The 17,157-nt window shown below is 32.3% G+C and overlaps 2 protein-coding genes across 2 annotated transcripts in view; one reads left to right on the top strand and one right to left on the bottom strand.

Moving 5' to 3' along the window:
• Nucleotides 1–399: 399 nt before the first annotated feature.
• LOC148612908 (protein odr-4 homolog) lies at nt 400–10,689 on the bottom strand. The gene is made up of 12 exons (XM_088594779.1): nt 10,510–10,689; nt 8,952–9,116; nt 8,423–8,518; nt 7,987–8,084; nt 7,507–7,543; nt 6,562–6,699; nt 6,071–6,247; nt 5,621–5,740; nt 4,905–4,986; nt 3,715–3,900; nt 2,448–2,531; nt 400–500 (listed from the first exon to the last, which is right to left on the bottom strand). Exons 1-12 carry the CDS (start codon nt 10,603–10,605, stop codon nt 430–432), a joined length of 1,350 nt encoding a protein of 449 aa, XP_088450905.1. The 5' UTR covers nt 10,606–10,689; the 3' UTR covers nt 400–429.
• Nucleotides 10,690–13,298: 2,609 nt separating this feature from the next.
• The window catches only part of LOC148612907 (laminin subunit gamma-1-like), a 37,834-nt gene continuing 33,975 nt past the window's right edge, over nt 13,299–17,157 (top strand). Inside the window, exon 1 of the mRNA XM_088594770.1 lies at nt 13,299–13,791. Coding sequence (XP_088450896.1) covers nt 13,314–13,791 — 478 coding nt within the window. The 5' untranslated portion in view covers nt 13,299–13,313. The remainder of the gene's footprint in view (nt 13,792–17,157) is intronic.

Below are 17,157 nucleotides of genomic sequence, written 5' to 3'. Positions count from 1 at the left end.
GGAATATAAAATATGACTTTTTATGGTCTGAAACTGAAAATCTCAATACACTGTTCCAAAGGTTGTTAGAAAAAATGTTAAATCTGGACCCTTTTGACCTTAAATCAGAAGAACAGACAGACAGACAGCATGATTCAGCATGATCACTACATATACACTTCAATTTTTTCAATATAGGAAATGATATCCAAGAAAACCAAGGACTTATTTTTGCTGAAATCAAATCAACTTTTAACTTTGAACAAAATTTTGATCAACTTGAAAATCCATCCAAACTCTATCTCTTGTGGTATTTTTGGCTGAACATAGATTTTTAAGGTACAACTTCCTAAAATTCTCACTGTTATCACTATACCATTATACTGTAGTTGTACTTAAGTAAAGTATTCAACAAAAGACTTAAAAACATAACTTTTAATTGAAAATATCTTAAGAATCTCCAATAAATAAATAAGACAGTCCTGCTGCCACTACTGCTAAACCTCCTGCCACAATTGTCACTGAAAAAAACAGAGAAACAAACACTGTATTAAAAACAAATCTCAAGAGCATTAAGCTGTTTAAAAATGTTCATTATCAGTTTATTTAATTATTCTTTTTTTAATTGATAAGTTGCATGAAAGTTCTATTCTTGTGAATTTATACCAAAACCAAATACTAAAACTGATGTCAATGAAATGCATTTTCATAATATTTGCTCTTAATTGACCTCTTTCAGTCAGGAATTTTCAAACAAGCACCTTTACACTCATTTTGATGTACAGCTTAGTTTTTCAAGTTTGGTGATTTAAGACAACCTAGACTTTTAGTCGTATCATTTAGAACAAAAAATTCACCAATTAAAGAGGCCCTTTATCAATATCATTCCAGCTACCCACTGAGCCATTTGAGCAAAACAAATATTGGATCATTTGTAAACAGCATTCCTATAAAGTTAAAAAACGTTAGCACTTGAGGTTTCAGAGGAGTTGATCTTAAAAAATAAAACACCAAAAAAGAAATTAGGCAAAAAGTAGCTAACGAAATGAGCTGCTTACTATACAAGTAAATAACTGAAAAATGTCCCCCCCCCAAATAAAACTGATAAAATAGAATAAAAGGGGGACTAACTCTTAAACAAGTCAGGAGATTTACTTAAAAAGATCTCATCATAGAAATCTCACTTTTCCTTCTGTCTAATAGGGTTTTCAAAATAAAGGCAAAAAACTGTTAACAAATTTCTTTGGTCTCTTTCAGTAATAGCAGTTATAGGCAGTATAACCTTATGAACATTCATATCAATTTTGGTTTTCAGTGTCTGAGGAGAGGATTTTTGAAAATTGCTAGCCATGACAATGGACACTAAGTGATGGCAATAGCTCATATGACCCTGGCGGCTAGTTGAGCTCAAAACAACTTCTAGAAGTGCAAGATGCATGATAAGGTGCTTTTAGATGAAAATGCAACTTCTTGCTTAAAAAAGCAAAGCATATGAAAAGTAGAACTTCAGAAGTTTATTACTTTTCAATGTAGTATCTGTAGCTCAACTGACTTCAAAGTCTTCTAAAGAATCAGATAAAGGTTTTTAAGTTCAAGCCTGACTTTATCAAAAATTTTTGTTTACTGATTTTGTTAGAAATTTTATTGTTCAAATTTTATTGTTCAAATTCAATTTTGTACCTTCAGTTACTGCTTTTGTCTATTAAATCAAATTATAAAATTGATTGATTGATTGATTGATTATTGTTTAAAGTCCTATGACAGATATTTCAAGCATTTAAGGATGAAAACAATTTGCGTACCGAACAAACCCTGCTTTTTATTAGTCTGACACCCAGAGCTAGATTATGTTATTGGGCTAGCTCACATAAGCAACAGCTTGCAGGTAGGATATCAATCAACTCAGACACATTATTCCAACTCCAAGCCAACCAGTCATCATTCTTTTGCCTTACATAGTGTGTGCTTGGCAAAGACTAACAATTTTAAAGTCTTTGGTTTGACTGGGTGGGGGTTGAAACCAAGACTTTCAGTACTTGATGTAAGCACGCTACCCTGAGACCATCAAGGCAGTATCAGTTATATAACGATTTATGACATTTTTAAATGACCTAATAATAGCATTCGTATGTGATTACAAAATATTAGGAAAATCTAACCCAAGTCCTTAATGGTTGTATGTAAGAAAAACAACAGTGATATTATAATCCCCCAAACAATACCAAACGTCAGGCAATAATGCAGCAATACATGGCAAAGTGTAGGGTGTATTAAATGAGGATGGTTTGGTAAGTGGAAACATCCACATCTTCTTGCCTTACATTTGCACTATGTAAAACAAACAACTGATTCTCTTTTACAGCATGTGTATGTGTTGCCTAGGACTCCTTCTTATGTCATATTTTCATGAACATTCAACTAAAATGGCCTTTGACCTTGACACTACTGACACTATGAATTAGACTTACTTATACTGACTCCTGCTTTTGAATCACTAGAGGCAGATGAATCTGATGTAGATTTATCTTTTGTTTCAGTCCACAACTCTTCAGCTAAAAAAAATAAAAGTGAACTCAACGAGAGATACCAGAACCTTAATTCATATATTACTATAAACAAGATTAAAACATATTTGGAAGTTTGAACTACTGTTACCAATGAAATTTTTGCGGCAGTATTATTTTAGCTATTTATGTAGTAAGAGTTGTAACACAAAAATAAAACTGTGGTGATTTTTTTTTCTTCGAAGAACATTATACTATAATTTTGGGGAAAGATAGCAAATTTGAAACTGCCCAAAAGTAGATCGACCTCAGAGATCGTGAAAAAAAAGATTATGTGAAAATTTCCCGGTCCACAATATCTATTTCTACTAAATCAATAGAGGTACATGTGTACTAACATCGTGTCAACCACTGTAGAGTAGATAATTCATTTTCCTGTTGTTTTGAAACTGAATCTTACGTTCCATTGAAAGACTAATGACATCACACTTTTAAACTAGAAAAACTTTAAAACCTCCAAAATGATTTGGATCAAAATCTTAAATAGGAAGTGCACAATGAGTAATAAAGATTCTGTGAAAGTTTCATTAAATTCCATTCAGTGGTGTAGAAGGAGTAACGGGTAAGAAATCAGCACCCCCTCCATGTATGGAAAGGAAGTACAGACAGAAGATCAGATAACCCTATCACTATATTTCCCCACTCAAAGTGGAGGATATAAAAATTCACTTCTCCTACGCCAAAAGGTCAAATATCAAATTACAAAGACAGTAAGATAGTCATATAGATACGACAATTTCTCAAGACCTTTAAATATCATTGGGTAGACAGGAAAGTACTTAATTTTATTGGAAAAAAAATGAATATCATTTCTTTCAGAAACTTTTAGTAAAGCATAATTAGCTTCTACAAGCTAGCACCCAATATAAAGTAATACTTGAGTAATTCACTTACATTTAATCTAACAAAAATTAGACCTATCAATTGTTCTATCCAGTTACTGAATGTAAGATCTAACAACACTCCACTCTACTTTCTGTTTAGATGACCCTTTCAGAATCTTCGGGTTTTTTCCTTTGAATAATGCTTTCAAAATCATGAAAGATATATTCGGATTGGCTGATCAGAAAGGTCATCAGAACAGAGAGTAGAATGGAGTGTTGTTAGAAATTACATGCAGTGACTGAATGAAACAATTGGTAAGTCTTAACTTTTAATTAGACTCACTTACATGGCACTTGTTCACAATCTCGTTCTAAACTGTCAGGTTCTACATTTAGATCTAATAATTCCTTTATCCTTTCTGTCACTTCTTCTAACTTCTCGTCCTGGAACTTGTAATCACAAAAATCCAAATTGGACCCAGAGAGTTTACCAAACACTCGTACTGGAGTGTCATATATTTCTTTTTTAACACCTATAATAGATAAGGAAATTAATAGTTAGAGGATTTCGAAAATTGTTCACTTACTTATTTATAAAACTCAGTTGTACATAGAAAATCATGTAACAAAATTGGGCTTTCACTATGACACAATTTGCATAGCTTAAGGAGGTAGACCTAGGTTTAGGGACACAACTCTTACAAATCATACAAAAAAAAAATTGTTACCATTTTACAACAATCTCATGTAAGCATCAAAGTAACTAGGACTGATTTAATTCTGTTTCAAATAAAAGCTTGAAAAGCTTTGGTGAAATTGAATATGATACAAACATATCATCTATTTCAAGAGTTACATCCCATATCCTAGGTCTACCTCCTTAAGGCCAAAATAAATAAAAATTCTAGATTCTCATCCCCACCCAACCCGATATTTAAAATTTTCAAAATGCATTTTGAAAAATATTCCCAAGCTCAAATCTCTGTCAGAGTTCATGTTTTGTCCAAACTCGATTTATAATTATTGTTAATGAGTAATTTCTGGTTTGAAAATCATAATTTTTCGCTGCTATTTCTTTTTTAAATGGTTCCAAATTTGATAAAAATTTGTATAGGTGTAGCAGTAGAAAATATGTATATTTTGATGGAGCTGTTTCAATACCTTTCTGCTGTTAAAAGCACACAAGATGGTCATAACAACAATGCTAGTTTTTCGGCACAAGTAACAGTTACTGAAGGAAAAAATAGAAATAAAATTCGCCCCTGCCTAAATTTTTCAGAAGGGCTGAATGAGAATCTAGACATTTTTTTTATATGACCTAAACTATTTGAATTTCTTATTTCATGACCAATGATTAGGAAAAAAATACTTGGGTTGGTGAAATCTTAGCTTAATTGTATTACATAGAAAAATATTGATGATGACAGCCTTTTTTTTTTTGTTACATTGACTCTCTAATAAATAACTATTCAAGATTGTATTTTAGGTGTACAGGTGCCCCATCTGTTTATCATTAATTTTACAATTTACCACATACCTTCATCCTCGACAACTTCTATGTCTTCACACAACAATTCACAACGAGCCTGTATACTTCTTATAATATCTGTTGTTATTGCCTAAAATAAAATATTCTGTATGAAAAAATTGGGCAAAAATCCATTTTAATGCCAATTTTAGTGGCTGAAGTCAAGTTTGGCAATTTTTTAAAAATAAATTTAAGAATATCAGGAACCACAAAACATCACATGGGAAATATTTTTGTTTATTTTCATAAAAATGCAGTACATGATATAGGAGGTGTTGAGGATACAAAACTATGATGGATGAATTGACAAACATAATGATCAATATACACCACAAAACATTAACAGGAGATATACCTACAATGCAGTGTACAAAACATGTAACAAGTCTGGCTTGGGTAAGTCAAGTAAAATGCAACAAAAATGTTTTCATGCAAACTGAAGAACAGACAGACAGACTAGTGATGAAGCCCCCTCTTGTGACATAGGTTGTATAATATCATAGTATGAAAAACAGAACCTGTCTTAGTCTAGCTTTTCAATTTTATTGGCAACGTACCCTGTAGCGTGTAATTTTAGGGTGCTCATTTTGACTTATGTAGGTTGTCTGTCTACAAACTTCAAAGTAAATTCTGCACAATGTTTACTCTTGACTTAAGTAATAAGTGCACCACTTAGCATTCGCCAAAACTTCTTACCGCCATATATTGGTAATAGCTTTACTTACATGTTTAGCTTCAGAAACAATTGCTTTGCTGTGTACGTAGGCTCTACCACAGGTTATACCCTGTATTGCCATCTTACAGACACAGTCGCTACACACTGGTTCTGTCTTGTTGGTCGATATCTGTATAATAAGTGCTTAAATGATTGTAAGGAATGTATTTCTAATAAAAAAAAATCATGTCAAAATATACAACCTAAATTGAATCCTTCACAACCTTTGAATTGTTCAGTTCAAGCAGATTAATTCTCAGTAAAAAATAATTTGAACAATTGTTTTCTTTTGAGGATGCCAGACCAATCTTGTTCATGCAATTTTTTTATGGGCAAATTCCAAAGCAATTTCCAAGCCTAGAAGTTTTGTCAGTTTTATTTTTAAATTTAGCCACTGAAGATTTACCAACATTTACAGACAGTGTTAATGAGACAGCAGAAGCATTACTTTAACACTTACTGGTTGTGTATAGAAATCAACATCATAAACTTGCTGAGTTGTGTGCCCTTTGTCTCGACCTTTGCCCTTTTTGGAATCTGTTGCTGATTGGTCCAGTGTTTCTGCTAAATCTCGGACATTTCCATTTATTGTGATCATTGCATTACTGATGTTCTCACAATATGGCACTATACCTTGCTGTTTTAACAAAAATACATATATAACATAGTGTAAACAGGCTTCCAATACATTGATCTAGACCTTAATAGAACTAAAGGAAAATGTGAGGCAATTATCTAAGTTTAACAGGAAATAATTTACTGGTTGTGTTGCCAAGTAATTACCAGAGTTTTAATTATTTACTTACTAAAGAAAAAAATCTTTACTGTTTTGCCTCCAGGAGACAGTAAACCAGTCTATCTAGTGAGGGAGTTATTTCTCTTTGCATGAAATATCTACTAACCAGTAACCAGAAAAAGAATTATTACTGTTGCTTTAGACCAATTACTTACCTGAATCTGTTTTAACAAACTCTGGTTTTGCTGTTTATTAGGAACATTGACCAGTAAGTCTATATTAATGTTGGTCTGTAACTTGATCCATTTCTCATTTCCAGTCTGAGGTTTCCAATCAGCTGGTCTAAAAGAGCTCTGCTCAAAATAATATTTTCAAATACATGTATATACTTTTAAGTTAATTTAATTTAGAGGAACAATCAAATATTCCATTTTAAAAATATAATTATTTATAACTATAACCGTGCCATGTGATTGTTAACCAGGTTTCTTTTGTCCTATACTGATTGGTGTCACATAGTCTTATATTATTTGTCCTAAATTGTATCAGTATGCCATATGTACTTTAAAATCATGTATTTACATACTATTCAATATTGTATGTGCATGTGTATTATCTATATTAAGGCCAGATTGCCATCACTTGTATATATTGTAATGTCTGTCTCTTGTTGCAGTCCTGTACTGTCTGAGAGAAAATAAAACTTGAATCTTGAAATCTACTTTAATATTAACATATATTAAAGTTAATTTTGGTAATTTTGTCATGCCATCTTTGAAAATAACCAAAAGTGTATCTGGACATAGCATTTCTAATACTATTATAATGCAGTATACTTCTCTTACAAGGAATGGTGTATTCTTTTTCTTCAAAAATGTTATTTCCTTAAATTATTACATAATATCATAATGTGTTTTCTTCCATTTTCCTTCCTTATTACTTTCAAAAGTATCAATTTTATTATTGTTACTGGCATAGACTTTAAAATAGAAATTGATTTAAAGTTAAGCTGTATATAAGACTATGGAGATCTTTGAATGTACACCAATTTCTTTCACTCATGTTTTGAATGTAATTTGTATTCTAAAAGAGAAAAATGCAAAAATATTAAAATTAAAACATAACACTTATAGTGCATAGTATCACACTTTATGACTTACTTTAGGGTCAGCAACATCAATAGTTCTACATGTAAATCTGATGACAAAGTTAAGGCAGGTTTGCAAATTATTTCACAAAAGACCTTTTTCATGTTTCCAAATCTGACTGTGTGTTTTTATTTTAATTTTGAGCAAAGGAAGGTAACATTCCAACACAACAGACTGGTTTCCTGTCAGACTGGAGCAATGGATGGCAGTATACTTCAAATTCAAATATTTGACTAATTGGAGCTGCTGCAAGTACTTGAATACTTTTAAATGTGTTGTAATGTTTTACATGTACCAACTTTAAATAAAGCTTTTGAACTTGAAATAACTTACTTCAAACCATTCAGCTACAAAATCCCTATAGAATAAGAACAGAAAGATCTTTAAATTTCTTCAACAGTGAATACATTCCATTTAATTTGGTTTGAGATAAAACACCAGTTGCATGTAAAATAATTCCACATTTCTTACAATTTTTTTTACCAAGGATACTTTCTAGTAGAGGAGCAGATCTGTAGAAGATATCTCTCTGTGTTTTTATCTATAGAGATCTGTCCTTTACTCAAATTTTTGTGAATCATATACAGTATCTGTAAAAAGACAACATAAAAAAAACAAATACTATATGTTTTCTTGAAATATTTACAATAATCTTCATATTTTAACCATACTTCAAATACATATACTAATACATGTAATACAAATATTGGAAATAGCAAATTATTTAGTGAAAAAGCACTAAAAAGAGGGTTTTTTCTACAAAAAAACCCAAAAACACAGTGCCTGCAAAGTATACTTAATTAAATTAATTTCATTAAGCAGAGTGTTAAAATTGTTGTGTTTACTACACAAAAAAACTACCCTACCCTAAGAAGAAAATTTGATATTGATGGATATTTCAAACTGCTCAAGTATGATATACAAAAACCTGTCTTAATTTTGTCTGTGTGCACTGCATCATGTTTGGTGGTGCTAAAGCAAAAATTCCTATCACATCTAATCCACCCGGCAACATCCTGGTCACCTGAAAAGTTAGAAACTGAAAGTAAAATATTCATCTTCATGGGTTGCAGAGCTTGATATCATTACAGAAATTGAAAAAAAAAATGGATTAGGTAACCCTGACAAACTTACGTAGGGCTAGTAATGTCTTTTTAATAGTGCTCTCCTTGTACAATAATGTTAGAATAGCTCCTTAAAAATCTGAATTATAAAGCAGGATGCCCAGATTGCGCTCTCACCAACAATAATGTCAGAAAACAATTGCAAAAATTGCAGTGCTGCAAAGTATATCTGACCATTCTAATTAAAAAGAAAGGTAAATGTAAAATAGTGTGCATGAAAGTGAGGGATATCAAAGAAGGTAAATTCAAAGGCAAAAGCACATTCAGAAACATAAGAATATCACTAATGACAAAAAATAAAGGCAAAAACAATTATTTATAACTATCAATCACTTGTCTAGCATGTGTACAAATCCATCTTTCATCACAGTCTGCCATACTGTCAGGTTTAGGTGGCTTTTTGTTTTGTCTCGGTTCGTCATCATCTTCACTAGCTTCATCTTCGACTGGTTCTGGAGAACAAATCAAACGAACTGCAAAGTCTTTCTGTTGTGTAAGCTGTCAAAAGAATGATATAAAAAGCAAAATTGTACATTAGTCACTATTGATAATTCTTTCAATCGGACCAATTCTCTTTGTTATGAAAAGCTTATTTTTATCTAATACACTGTATAATCATTTTTGTAACTGCTGATAACATGAAAATGACAATATCCAATCAAAGATGATGAATATGAACAAAGAAATTAGTAGTAATATGTTTAATACATGTACATGTAGAACAATATAGCAATGAGTATTAAAAATAGATGTATACTTCTAGAAACATATCCAAAATACTTTTAACAATACTTTCTTGGTTACTTTGCACAAGTTTTTTTCACATCACTTCTACAATATTAGTATACATCAAATACAGATATTAAAGACCATATTTCTGTATGACACAGAAAAACTGATGAGTGATGCAGTAAAGTAAAGGTGTACCACAGTCAAGTACAGGAGTAGTTCCATTAGGGATTCAGAGTCCAAAGCTAGAAGGTGGCCAAATCAGAAAATAGCTATGAAAACTGATCCAGAATGGGATTAGTACTATACTCGGCGTCACATAAATAATATACTGTTAAAATTTGAATAAAAATATTTTCTACGACTTTATTGACACCTACCGTCGTTTAAATTGTCTTAAATGACTTGCTCATTCGTTTAGCCAAACGGCTTCTTCCTAAACATTGAATCGTTAAATTCCGGTCAGATTTTAATTCTCGGTGCCAATATTTACATTGTAAAAAGTCGGCCATGTTTACAGTGATCGGGTTGCTAGGAGATGTTGTTTACATTTAAATGGTTTGTCCAAAAACCGAAGAACCCAGAATGCATTTCGGCGTTATTTCGGATATCTCGTAATTATTTTACGCGAACAACGTACAATACCGAGAAGTTAACCAAGCAGACGATTGTCACCGGAGTTCGACGGGAACTTACGAACTTCGTTTGTAAACAAATCGTCCCGTAGAAACCAACATGGCGGATATTAGTATGGGATTTTCCCGTAAGGATTTGTTATGCATGATTTAAGCTAAAAGCGATTTGTTCAGGGAGAAGCCGTTTGGCTAAACAAATGAGCAAGTCATTTAAGACAATTTAAACGACGGTAGGTGTCAATAAAGTCGTAGAAAATATTTTTATTCAAATTTTAACAGTATGTTATTTATGTGACGCCGAGTATAGTAAGCATTGGAGATCAAAATGTTTTGGAAATTTGTACATTCATGTCAGTCAACCATTGTCCTTAATTTTTGAGCCACTATGGGTACTTCATTATTAAATCAAGGAAGTGGTACAAAAGTTTAATCAAACTGACTGAACTGTTTTAATTGAAATAGTTGTCTGAAACAGCTGTTTTAATGCAACATTCATCTTGGTCAAATACGTAGTTACTAGGTCATACCTGTCCCACTATAAGACCTAATTGCCATTGTCCTCTATTAAATAGATCAGTTACGTAAGCATTAGCGGATTCATCGGCTAAGACTGTCCTCCCCATTGTTTTTTTAAAGAAGAAACATTTACAAATGCGTCTGCTTCGATTTCGTGTTAACCGGAATTAAACTTTTCTTGACAAGGGGGGTAATTTGTACGGCATTTATGTCAAATCGTCCCTTCTCAATTTGTTGCTTATTTTTTTTAATGTCTGATTTTTGCTGTTTTGACCTCATTAAAATTTTAAAAGAATGAGATTTATTTCTGGATTTTTTTTATGAGTAAGAAATATTTCGAGCTAATGCGAAACAAAATTTTCCAACAGGAGTCAGAAAGAAGTAAATAATGTTACCTCACCTTGTCAACCTTGTCCCGGACATGGGCATGGGGCTCCTAAGACCCTTCTCAAGTTTCTATTGTCCACTTTCGGTCGGTATATTTAATGTCGAGTCTTTTCCAGTTTGTAATACAGCATTGATTGTTCTTGAAAGCATTGATTGATTTATATTCGACTACTTCTCTGGCAGTTTGTTCAATATGTCAATTATTCGTTGAGAAAACATTACTTCCTGATGTTGGAGCTAAAGTATTTTTGTACATTTTGAATTTAACGCCTCTTTTTGTTTAGTTGGGAAAACTTTCTTGATTTCTATCCGGTATTATGGTGATGGTAAGCCAAGTGATTTCAGTCTGTCGTTATAATTTAAATTTTGTATTCTTTTAACTTATCTTCGGACATTTTCAATTTGAACAGTCGATCATCCATATTCTAAATTTGGGCGGATTATCGTTTGATATAGGTCGATAACATGTCTTTGTCCATATAACCTCTTTTGATCATCACTAGTGTCTGGTTTGCCTTTTTTTGTTTGCATGTTAGTGTGGTGTTGGAATTTTAGTTTTTATGTCTATTATACTACCAAGGTATTTTTCGTCTTCGGATTTGGTTGTTGTTTCTCTTTAATTCCATTTTATACTGCTATATATAAATCCTTACTCTATGTTAATTTGCGGACCAAAACAAATATGTTTGCATTTTGTCGAATGGAATTGTAACCACTAGTCATCGGATCATTGTATGAATGTACTGATTTGCAAGGCTACACCATCTTCGGCGTTGTTGACTATTGCATACAATTATGTATCGTCTGCAAAAAGTTTTGCTATGTTGTTAACACAACATCTGGTAGGTCGTTCATGCGTATTGTGAACAAAATTGGAACAAGAACGCTTCCATAGGGTATACCGCCATTCTAAATGCATGACTTCTATCATAGACTTGTAATTCTATTTTAGGTATTTTAGATGTTTTAAGCTCGGGCATTTATATTTGTATTCGAAAATCTACATGATTAAGTAATAGGAGAAATTTCAAATCATATATTTTTTTTCCTTGCAAGAATTGTTTCCTCTTTTCCTCAAAATATCACGCGCCCCATTTCTAATAAAATAATGGGTAATTTTTTTGTGTTCAACGTGTCATATTGACTTTTTCCTATAATGGTTCAGCAAAATAGGGTCTAGGGTTTCGGAAGAAGATTTTTTAGGGTAGAATATGTGAAAATCAAGATTTCACTTAAATATTTTTTTTCTAAATTTGAGGGGAAATGTATACCCGGCACGCCTTTCCTTGGTCAGCTCCTGGTCATACTGTGTCATGTTTCAACTATGTTTTTTACGGTCTTGTTGATTGCTTGGAGGTATCATGGAATTTAAGTTAGGAATATTCTTAGACCTTAGTATTTTTCAAGTTTTGTGGCGCCATGTGGCCTGCATGGCCTACTCCTAAACCCCACATGGTCCGATCTAGCGTTTACCCTCTCATAACTGTTTGTAGGGTGCGTCAAACGAAGAGTGTCTACCATATCAGGAAATGACAATTATATATACAGGAGGGTCTTTATAATAAACTCTTCGTGCACTTATAGTATAGATGGGAACTGAACATTGATCGTCTCATGGAAACAGATTTTGAAAAAAAAATATTCTGAATAAATATGAGAAGATAACAAGAAAATAAACTTGTATCATAATAATGAGTTTTTGGCTTGCTGTGTTTATCCATGACGTGGCATAGAAACAATAGTTATTTTTAATTTACAACAGGGACTGTGTTAATTGTGCTTTGAATATTTCAATGGAATTTTTTTTAGAAAAAAACAGATTATGGTGACTGCGCTACATATACCTGTACACTTTAATAACGCTTTAATGTATATTTTAAATCTAGCCAATTTCATATGCAAATAAACCCATTAATATTAATATACCAACATGAAAGAACATAACCATTTCTTTTTGCGTCAAATCAACATATTACATAATTTCTGCGCAACACGAGACAAATTATTTCATGTGAAAATAAAGTTGACCAGCTCCAATAAAATGATAATCAAAATTAATATGCAAATATTTCTAGATGATTATATAAAAAGGAAATTCGCTTTCACCATGTCTCTTTTGAATAAAAAAAGAGTCGATTTATCATGAAAATACACAGTTCATAATGAAAGAAATCTTAGTAGACAACTCTTAAACAGTTTAGTGCCACTTTGTGGATGACAAGAATGTAAAAAAAAAAACGTGGGATGGCTTATTTTAAAAAAATGAGCGGATAACACACAAAAAAACTTCTAAAATATCAAAATATAGTATAACCAAAGAACAAAATACGTGATGTTGTAGTGTGATGTCTATCAAACGAAGTTTTTGAAATTCGCGGGTGAAAGTTTCTTTTCCCAGAATGCAACCTTTGTAAACTCGGTGAGATGAATGATGGCTGACAAAGACAAGGATAAAGTTTCTCACTCGGATATAACTTGTTATATAAAAAAATCAAATCAGCAAAAAGTTACAATGAATATTCTGACTATTATCTGTTATATTGGACTTCTACCTCAATTAATATTAGGACAAAACTCGAATGAAAATAGTAGAAATCCTGATTGTTATGACGCGAGTGGTCGACCACAGAGATGCATGCCTGAGTTTGTAAATGCAGCTTTCGGGTTGCCAGTTGAAGCCACGAACACTTGTGGTGTTACGCGTGTAACGGAATATTGTTTGCAAACAGGCGTAACAGGTGCTAGGAAAGAATGTCATTATTGTGACGCCCGCACTCAGGGGCTGAGCCATAACACAAACTTTTTAACGGATTTTAACCAAAATAGTAATTGGACATGGTGGCAATCAGAAACAATGTTAGAGGGAATTCAGTACCCAGTGGTAGTCAATTTAACATTAAATTTACGTGAGTATTTTTTGGAATCACAGACTACACTGTAGTTGTGAGGGGCTGTCACATACATTTTGTACATACATACATTTGTAAACGTACAATGACATACATGTATAACATGTACAAGTATACTGGCCACAGCGCCACTAAACTTACGTAAGTTTGAGAAAATTCTTAACTTGGAAGTACTTGCAGTTTTCCATTAACCTGGGTTTGACACTTTAGAACTTTTCACGCTTCGTGACCCTCAGAGCTTTCTGATAGATAAATTTGGTAGTCCTTAAAATTATATTGCAGTTCTCTCCTTGGGGCTAATAAATTATAAGGTATAAGGTAGCCCAAAAGATTTCCAATTAAATTTTAAATTTTTGTGGTCCTCTCTCAAATTAGGTCGGCACAGGGCTGTTTACATAGCTATGCAATGTATCTTTAATTTCTCATGCTTGTGTAAGTATTTGCTAAAACCTAAGCTCATCAAACTATGTCTTGTTTTTTTTTTAAATTGTTTGTATTAACAAAGCTTGAAATTAAAAAATCTCAAGTCAAATTCTCAATCTGTACCAATTTTCCTGTTTTAATTTTAAAAACTTGCTCTGCTTTACTTTTGGCCTGAAAACTGTAAGAAGTACATGTATAAGAAGATTTGTAACATGTATGCACATACATGTAGACATTGCTGAATCTTATTTATGAAGTACTCCCCTTATTTGTCTGATTTGGAGATAGTGCAAAACTAGTCTTAATTTACATGTACATGTAATTCTTTACATGAATCACTTAATTTCAGACATGAGGAAATGGATCTATCAGTTATTGTACTGAGTAATGTACAGTGTCCATTGTATATACTTATACATGTATATATTCAGGCTGATATTGGAAAAAAGTACTGATTTTTTTTTGTAAAGTGTCATACATTGTATTTCGACTAAATTTTTCAAATACTTTGTACTATAACCAGAAAGGTCAAGCAAAGTGTTACTGTCATTAACCATACTTATTTTTGATGTTTAAAAGCAAACTCTATTTAAATTATACAGGGCAAAACTATTTATTATAGCTGACATAATTACTTGCTCAAAGTTGTTGACCCGTACTGCTCTTATTTGTCGATAAAGGTATTCATTCAACTTTAATTTAAGGGGTGTCACAAAAGTTTCCTCTAAAGGATACTTGATATGTAAAACGAGATGGTCATTGGAGATTCTGTTGAAACAGGATTTTTAGCATTGTACAAAAATATTAAAAATCACATTTGGTCTAAATATTTCTAATTTTTGGACTTGATTCATAAGCTGTTGGTTCAAATGAGTAGTTTTTTTATATCTCAAGATGAAATACTGTATACAAATGTATGCCTGCCTATAAATTGAAGGAACTTTTATTGACAGGGACAAAAATATTAGTTATAATATGTTTCCTTTGTGTTAGCTTTATTTTTAGATTAATGGATTTTTGCTGCCTATGACAAAATAAATTGTAAAATGATTCTGATATTAGATCCTAAACTTACCTTTTGTGATTGAAGTATGCATCCATTTACATGTACAGTACAAATGTAATTAAATTGTTGGTTGGTTTACAGTTTTCATACTCAGAACTTTGAATGTTGGTCTTGGTAGTTAAAATGTACAATGTACATGTACATAAAGGTTGGTGTTTTTTTCCTAGTAAGGATATTTGAAGAAATAAGCCAAAAAAATCTTAAGAATAAAAATCTTGTCAGTGTTTTTGCATTCCACTTTTCTCTTGCCTGGGTCAAGTGCAATTTCGGTGTTGGAAAGTTGTTTATTATGCTCCTTTGTCCATTTGGCAGGTAGAATTCTTCAATTTTTTAGTTGATTTATTAAGCTTCAAGTATGGGAAAATAAATCTTCATTTAGAGATGTCCCATGGAAACCTAAAATTTTGAAAAATTTCTAGAACACTACATGTTTTGAAAACGAACAAAAACTATTTGGAATAGACAGGCAGCTGCCTACAGGATGGCCAACATGTACATTTTATATCTGTACATTGTACATGACCATGTCATCATGTACATAATATTCATTCAGGTTCCATTAATTTTGAGGTATTAAAGTCATTGTGCCACTGCAGCATCCAATATTGGCATGAACAATGTGCATACTCATGTACAATGTACATCTTTATATGATGCTAGTAGTTTTAGAAACCTATTGAGTCTCTTGCATGGACAAGGGGAAATGCACAGTATAGTTCCTAAATTTTGAAGCCCGACCCTGGTTACTTTTGACCCCAGGAATGATTGACAGGTTGTTGCATGCTGCTTCAGTAAATCAATTATAAGTGTAAATGATCAGTAGGTTAGAAGCATGTCTGAAGTTGTGTATGTCTGATTAGAAAGGAAAGATTGCATTCTGATTTGATCTGATAAGAACTTAGTGATGTGAGAGATTCTGTGTTTTGGTAGTGAGATACATTAATACATGTGTTACATATATGTACAGCTGACTATTTCTGTCAGATTGTTTTATGAGTGATCTACATGTACATAGAGAGTTTCTTCACAAAAGTCATATGCATGTATGTGTACATGTACGATTTGTACATGGGTTATGTAACCTACTTCTGATTAAATGCATTCTACACATAGTTTTGTCTATATATATTGCAGTTATGTGTTGGCATCAAATTTTTTTTTGCTGTCAATTTTTCTGATGTACAATATTGTTCATGTACATGTTACGATGTACATGTTGCTTGTTTATCATGTAGTGTCTTGTACATTGTAAAATTAAGTAGTAAAACCTTATTAAAGATGTTTATTTAGCTGTGAACAGTTCATTCACATGTACAAAATAACCTTTAATGTTTAACTTGTATGTATTGTAATACCTTTTTATACATACAACTACAGTGAAACTTCTCAAAACCCGACCCGCAGAAAACCGGTCTTCCCTTCAAACCGGCCTTTTTTTAAAAGTCCCGGTCGATATACCTTAAAACCTGTGTGTTTCGTCTTCAATAGACTGGCCACCCCTTAAAACCGTACATCGGCCTTTTTTTCTCAGTTTTAGTTACATATTTCAATTTAAAACAACCTCTCAATTCCGGTTGCCCAGTTATTGTTAATCTGTAATAAATGTGTCAACAAATCTGTAAATTATTAGGTAATATTATGTAATTAATAATTCATTCACTGTCCATTTGCATTTCATCAGTGGACAGATGATAATTGAAGGGGACAGTAGTTTAAATAACAAAATTAATCCAGACATTACATTTTGTCACTGGTTGGCTGTTAATTAGTGTGTACACACGTCGGACAACGGGGGTCATTTAATAGTACGATCCTTACGATCTTCCAACTGTCAATTAATGTGACCTGTACCCAAGCGAAAACAACATAGGAGT

This window comes from Perna viridis, chromosome 7, assembly GCF_037379345.1.
Source record: "Perna viridis isolate PV_CMFRI_1.1 ecotype Kerala chromosome 7, ASM3737934v1, whole genome shotgun sequence".
NCBI lineage: Eukaryota > Metazoa > Mollusca > Bivalvia > Mytilida > Mytilidae > Perna > Perna viridis.
The sequence above is the reverse complement of the archived record's forward strand: the minus strand, read 5'-3'. Positions and strand labels throughout refer to the sequence as shown.